This window comes from Phoenix dactylifera, chromosome 9, assembly GCF_051530095.1.
Source record: "Phoenix dactylifera cultivar Ajwa chromosome 9, Ajwa_hap1_PhDact_Kaust_v1.1, whole genome shotgun sequence".
Taxonomy (NCBI): Eukaryota; Viridiplantae; Streptophyta; class Magnoliopsida; order Arecales; family Arecaceae; genus Phoenix; species Phoenix dactylifera.
The window spans coordinates 20,738,457-20,745,026 of NC_143198.1; the positions used below are offsets into that span (position 1 = coordinate 20,738,457).

Below are 6,570 nucleotides of genomic sequence, written 5' to 3' on the forward strand. Positions count from 1 at the left end.
AAACTCCAGCAAGAAAACTTCTCGTTTTTATTTCAGATCAGATAGTTGGCATTAAAGTCTTCATCTGAGCACAGCCACCATCATCCTACTCATCTTCCCCCACTTAAAGACTAAGAGGAAGCTCGAACCGACCTTACCGATCTAGCCAGCCTCTCCTCCGATCTCATCAACACCGACCACGTTTTCTCGGTGCATAGCGGTCGGGCTGGATTTTGACGGCAAAATAAATAAATAAGGGATGACAATGAATTTCTTGAAAACTAAAAATACTTGTTTTTATACTTATCTTATTTTAATTAGATTAAAATTATTTGGAAAGGAGGGAGTCAAATAGTTGTACTCCATTAATGACAAATTATTATCTTTTCAATATTCAAATGTTTTAATTAAGATTAGATGAAAATAAAACAAACCTAAACTTGAAATGACAATCAACAGAGGGACAGATTTCAATTCCTATAATATTCAAAACTAAATATTCACACGTTCTTCTTCCATTATAAGGAAAGCTGCTCAGATAAGTGAGAAACAATTTAATTACAGCTTAACAACTTCATGACGAAAGAGGAAGCGTTCCACAGCTAATCAATGAGCGCACATACATTGGATTGCGGCCTTATTCATTGGACGGTAACCCTAACTCTTGCCCAACGCAGCAAGTGACATCAGCCATGTCGCAAGCCCAACCCACGACGACAACAAAATTGCACGAGGAAAACTCTAAACTTGGTTATCTACAACTCCAATTGTAAACCTTAACTTGAAATTCCCAGTGAACAAAACAACGTGTCCCCAGCTATTACAAACTTCCAGCTTTGCCGAAAGTGTCAATCCATGCCTGGAATTTGATAATGGTTTCTTCGAACAAGGATTGCAGGATTGCCGGAACATGAGGCGGAGCAGCAAATCAAACGGGAAACTTATAATAAAAGAGCCACCGTTCCATCCCTCCCACCCCCACGAATCACGATCCTACCATTTTAGACCACCCCTCCTTTTATATATTAATATATAATATATATTACGTATACATACATATATATACGTCTGAATTACTCCTTCGAAGCCTCGATCTCTCTCTTGGAATAATCTTTTGATCCATCCCGCAGCCATCTTAGAGCCCATCCCATCCCCCTCCTCCAAAAACTCCATGGGCTCGGCTGCTTCCCCAGAAAAACTATCCACCCCCCTGGTACCCTCAGACGATGACAACCCCCTCCCGCCGTCGACGCCATCGATGGCCGGCGACGTCGACGATCCCCACGGCTCGAGCGGCCGCCTCGAGGGGATCCTCACCGACACGTCGGTCCCGTGGACCCGCCGCCTTCTGCTCGCTACCGTCATTGAGATGAAGCTGCTCGTCCACCTCGCCGCCCCCGCCGTGATGGTCTACATGCTCAACTACGTCATGTCCATGGCCACGCAGATCTTCTCCGGCCACCTTGGCAACCTCGAGCTCGCCGCCTCCTCCCTCGGCAACAACGGCATCCAAGTCTTCGCCTACGGCCTCATGGTATAATTCTTGTGACCATAACAGTTGTGGATGTTCCTCCGTGCCAACCATACCTGCCAAAAATCCCGGACCTTCATTAATTTGCTTTCATGCATGCCTCTTCCATTAAAGAGGCTGTATCTTTCGCGCGAAAGAAAGATTCACCTTTAACGGATTAAAGTGTTTAGAGTGCTTTGAGATCTGTATAGAGAGACCCACACGGATCTCAAAGCATTGGGAACTCCCCTGCTTGCACAGATCTTTAAACGGTGAATCAATCTCTGGGAAAGTTGTTGATAGTCTCATTCAGGACTTGTTTAGTTTTTGGAAAGAATTTTACTTTGTAATATTTTTTTAGAAGCTTATGTAATGCCAAAAAAAATAGTTTTTATATTTTTGATTACTCATTAAAAAAATGAAACATTATAAAATAAATTATATTGGGTTGAGCATCTATATTTCGAAAAAAGTTATATAAAATATATGTTATATCTTTGATAAAGAAAAAAATCTTAAACCATTTTAGCTAAAACTTTAAAAAAAAAAATTTAAAAATATCTCAATTTTTAGATGAAAATTGATTTTTTATATTTTTTATAAAATATATAAAAAATATATTTTTATGAAAAAGTCCGTCCCAATTATTCGAAAACTCCAACCAAGTGGGAGATCTTTCTACTCATCCTCCTCCCCCTTCTTGCGAACTAAAGGAGTCCTTAAAGGTTGTGTGCTCCACGGCCAACCTCATTTTCTAACTCGGTCGCGTCTGTAATTGGCATGGCAGCTTGGCATGGGCAGCGCAGTCGAGACGCTCTGCGGCCAGGCGTTCGGCGCGCGCAAGTACGAGATGCTCGGAGTATACCTTCAGCGGTCGACAGTACTCCTGGTGGCGACCGGCGTGCCGCTCGCGGTGATCTACGGCTTCTCCCGGCCGATCTTGGTGCTCATGGGGCAGTCGCCGGAGATTGCGACAGCTGCTTCGGTGTTCGTGTACGGACTAATTCCGCAGATATTTGCATACGCCGCCAACTTCCCGATCCAGAAGTTCTTGCAGGCGCAGAGCATCGTGGCGCCGAGCGCGTACATCTCGACGGCGACGGTGGCTTTGCACCTACTGCTCAGCTGGTTGGCGGTCTACAAGCTCGGGATGGGCCTCCTGGGGGCATCCCTGGTGCTCAGCTTGAGCTGGTGGATCGTGGTGGTGGCTCAGTTTGTGTACATTGTGAAGAGCCAGAAGTGCCGGTTCACTTGGACCGGGTTCAGCTGGCAGGCCTTCTCCGACCTTCCGGGGTTCCTGAAGCTGTCCATCGCGTCGGCGGTGATGCTCTGCCTGGAGACATGGTACTTCCAGATCTTGGTGCTCATTGCCGGCCTTCTGGATCACCCCGAGCTGGCCCTCGATTCGCTGACCGTGTGGTAAGAGCCATCTTTATCTTTACACTCTAAACCGGTCTAAACTTAGCTAACCTGTTGCTGAGCTTTTAGATCCCCTGTCGAGCTATGCTATATAATTCCAAGGTAAAACGGTTGCAAGAGAGTCTACTCGGCTGGAAAGTGAAAAAATAAAGCAGAAAAACCATTCGAGAGACCAACCGCTTCACCATCAATTGAACAGACTCATATTTTAATTGCATATATAATAACAGAGGATACTTGATTCTTGCCTAATGCAATCTAAATGAACTCTGTTTTGCATTTGTTTTTGTTTGTGGATGCAGCATGACGATCTCTGGATGGGTGTTCATGATCTCAGTTGGGTTCAATGCTGCTGCCAGGTCAGTATATATAAAAAAATTCTTATGTTCGTCCTCATACGAGAGAATTGAAGGGTCTTAACACAATCATACCAACATATGATCTTAGTCCAAATTAATTAACGAGCAAACAAACTTAATCTCGTAAATCAATGGTTACACCAACTGCTTCAATAAGTTTATCTTATGGTTACTTCAACTACTGCTTCAACGCGTATGTCTTTAGATGGCCTAAGTTCTAATATTTCACAAGAATCAGATGGCAGATAAAGAACTTACAGTAGAAACACATTTTCAACGATTTTTGTTTGATGTATTGTCCAGCTTATAAGCACATTGGTCACAAACACGAACTGTTAAATACTTCATGAATCATTCACGAACCAATGACAAACAACTGCCTGTAAAATAGAAATCAAGTACCTCAAAAATTTTACTACTTATGCTATTATCTTTATTTTATTTATTGTTCATTGTCCTCATTTTTGATAATGTTTCTACATTGTTTTCAGAAGTTTAAAATTTTATCCATATTGAGATCAAATTATTGCTGAATGTGAACCAAGTGTGACCCAGCACCTCATACCCTTGGTAAATAACTGATTTACTTTGGAACTGATACAGTGTGCGTGTGAGCAACGAGCTCGGAGCTGGCAATCCAAAGTCGGCAGCATTCTCAGTAGTGGTGGTAACAGCGTTGTCTTGTATAATATCAGTGATAATAGCGGTGGTCATCCTTTGTCTTCGTGACTACCTCAGCTACATCTTTACTGAAGGGGAGACGGTGGCCCGTGCTGTTTCTGATCTCACCCCTTTACTCGCCCTCACCATCATCCTCAATGGAATCCAACCTGTCTTGTCTGGTGAGAACCTAAACTATGATAAGTCGAGCTCCTCTAGATGTAACATTGGCATGAGCTTTGTAGCATCCTGACCAACTTCAATAGTCCATAAACAATGCTCTCTTTTCTTTTCCTTCCTTCCATTAGAAATACTAACAGAGCTAGCTTTCATGTTATAAAAAAGGTGTTGCTGTTGGCTGTGGATGGCAAGCGTTCGTTGCTTACGTTAATGTTGGTTGCTATTACGTTGTTGGCATCCCGATTGGCGTTCTTCTTGGTTTCAAGTTTAACTATGGAGCAAAGGTAAGAGCTACAGCAATCTCACTATCAAAATTAGTCTCGACTCAACTGCAAAACCTGTAACTTTGGCCTATGTCATCAATCACATAAAAATCTCAATATGATTATATATATGTGCAGGGAATATGGTCAGGTATGATTGGAGGAACGTTCATGCAGACCGTCATCTTGCTGTGGGTCACTTTCAGGACTGACTGGAACAAAGAGGTATCCTAATTTACCGTTCTATTTTTGCCTTGGATGCTTGCTGTCCTTCCAATCAAAATGGTCACCCAACTGATAAAGATGGAAATGTGCTCAATGATTCACAAAGATAACAAGACAAACAAGCCTTATGCCAACCATATACCTTATGAGATCTAAGGACCACTAAAACTGAGTCAGATGATTGATAACTTCGTAGGCCTTTTCTGGTTTTAACAATGTAGAAGTCATGTCAATGTCAACCCTCAATCTTTCTTCATTTCTGCATAGTACTAATATCAGGGGCATGTTAAGCAAAGATTTATCCCCATCTCATCTTTTCAAGATTTTACAACTATTTTCAGTATAATTTCCCCCTTCCACCTTTTCATCCTAGTTTTGGGACTGAAAGTACTATTGCATGCCAGATTACATCAAGGAGAAAAGGGTCCATAAAGCTTGGACTAACATAATCTTATATATATATATATATATATATATATATATATATATATATATATATATATATCTGTGTGTGTACACACAGACATATATACATGTGTGTGTATATACATACAGATATACATGCACACATATGTATGTATGTATGTGTGTACGTATGTATGTGCCTATAGTTCTCGGCAAACATGGACAATTCAAAGGTTGCATGGTAAGAAAGGCTTTTAGGCTCTTTCATCACAGACATTTCCTCGTATCATTTTAACCATATGAGTAGATAAAAGCCTGTTTCATTTGTCATCATTTTCATTGTGCTCCAAAGGCATGTGGTCATCCTAAATTAATATATATCGTTTATATGCAATGTATTTGTTCCTTATTTCTCTTCATGATATCACCAGTCTGTATATTGTGATGGTATGTAACCATATCCATTATCAAACACCTCTAATTTTTAACTTAATATATTGAGATATCTTGTAGAAATATGGAATCCCAATAAAACATATATAAATATATTACTTCTCAACTTCCCATGTAAAACCGTATGATTCAAAAATGCCATGAGATATTAGTAATATCAAAACACATATAATTGCTAGATAAGTATAAGGTTTTTCTAAATTTCTTTTATCAATCTTATGCAGGTGGCTCAAGCCACGAAAAGATTGGATAAGTGGCAAGAGACGAAGCAGCCCCTTCTGGCGGATCATGAGTAGCAAACTGATGCTAGAGACTTATTTCATTATAGCTCTTAACCTATATCCTGATCATAAAGATGCCGATGATGTCCAATATATACATTTGAGGGAGAGTGGAGGAAGGATGGGACAGCACAAGAAGATCAATGTAATGCATCCCAAGGATATAGTTGCATAATTAATTTGTACTGCAATTCTTTCATGTTAACTTGTTTTATCCAATTTAGTGTGTCAAAAGCTTTTGATGTTCCTCAAAAAAGGAATAGAAGTGAGAAAGCGATACCATAATTGTGAGAGACTTCTAGAAAAACAAAACTGATAACTGATAGACTTGCCAAATCCATCCGTTTTTTAGCATGTTCGAATCCATTCAGAGAGTTGCTATCATATAGAGAACCAAGACAGATTACAAAATCAAAATAGTACAAAGAAAGATGTGAGGATAGAAAACAACTACTTCAGAAGCTTTTGACACCTCTATATTGGGGAATCTTGATCCCTAAAAATCAATATAACTAAACTTGTACTATGTTAGCTCCGTAGCCCTCAAAATCAAAATAATACAAAGAAATATGCGAGGAATAGAAAACAACTACTTCAGAAGCCTTTGACACCTCTATATTGGGGGATCTCGGTCCATAAAAATCATTATAACTAAACTTGTATTATGTTAGCTCGATGGCCCTCAATTATCAAAAATTGAAGGACATGAGTTTAGATTATAAGTAAACTCCCCCTTCTCTCTTTTTCTCTCTCCTTTGAGTTTGGAGCATAATTTGATCATGTAACTATATAACCCTAAAAAATTTCTTTATCATGGATCTTTTTTTTGTGGCTCT

The 6,570-nt window shown here is 40.1% G+C and overlaps 1 protein-coding gene across 1 annotated transcript; it reads left to right on the forward strand.

Annotated features, from left to right (window-relative positions):
- The first annotated feature begins 957 nt into the window (after positions 1-957).
- LOC103719102 (protein DETOXIFICATION 40-like) lies at positions 958-5,953 on the forward strand. Its single transcript, XM_017845716.5, has 7 exons — positions 958-1,513; positions 2,277-2,908; positions 3,211-3,267; positions 3,871-4,109; positions 4,273-4,391; positions 4,509-4,595; positions 5,678-5,953. The coding sequence occupies exons 1-7, from the start codon at positions 1,151-1,153 to the stop codon at positions 5,747-5,749; spliced, it is 1,569 nt and encodes a 522-aa protein (XP_017701205.5). The 5' UTR covers positions 958-1,150; the 3' UTR covers positions 5,750-5,953.
- Positions 5,954-6,570: the final 617 nt, after the last annotated feature.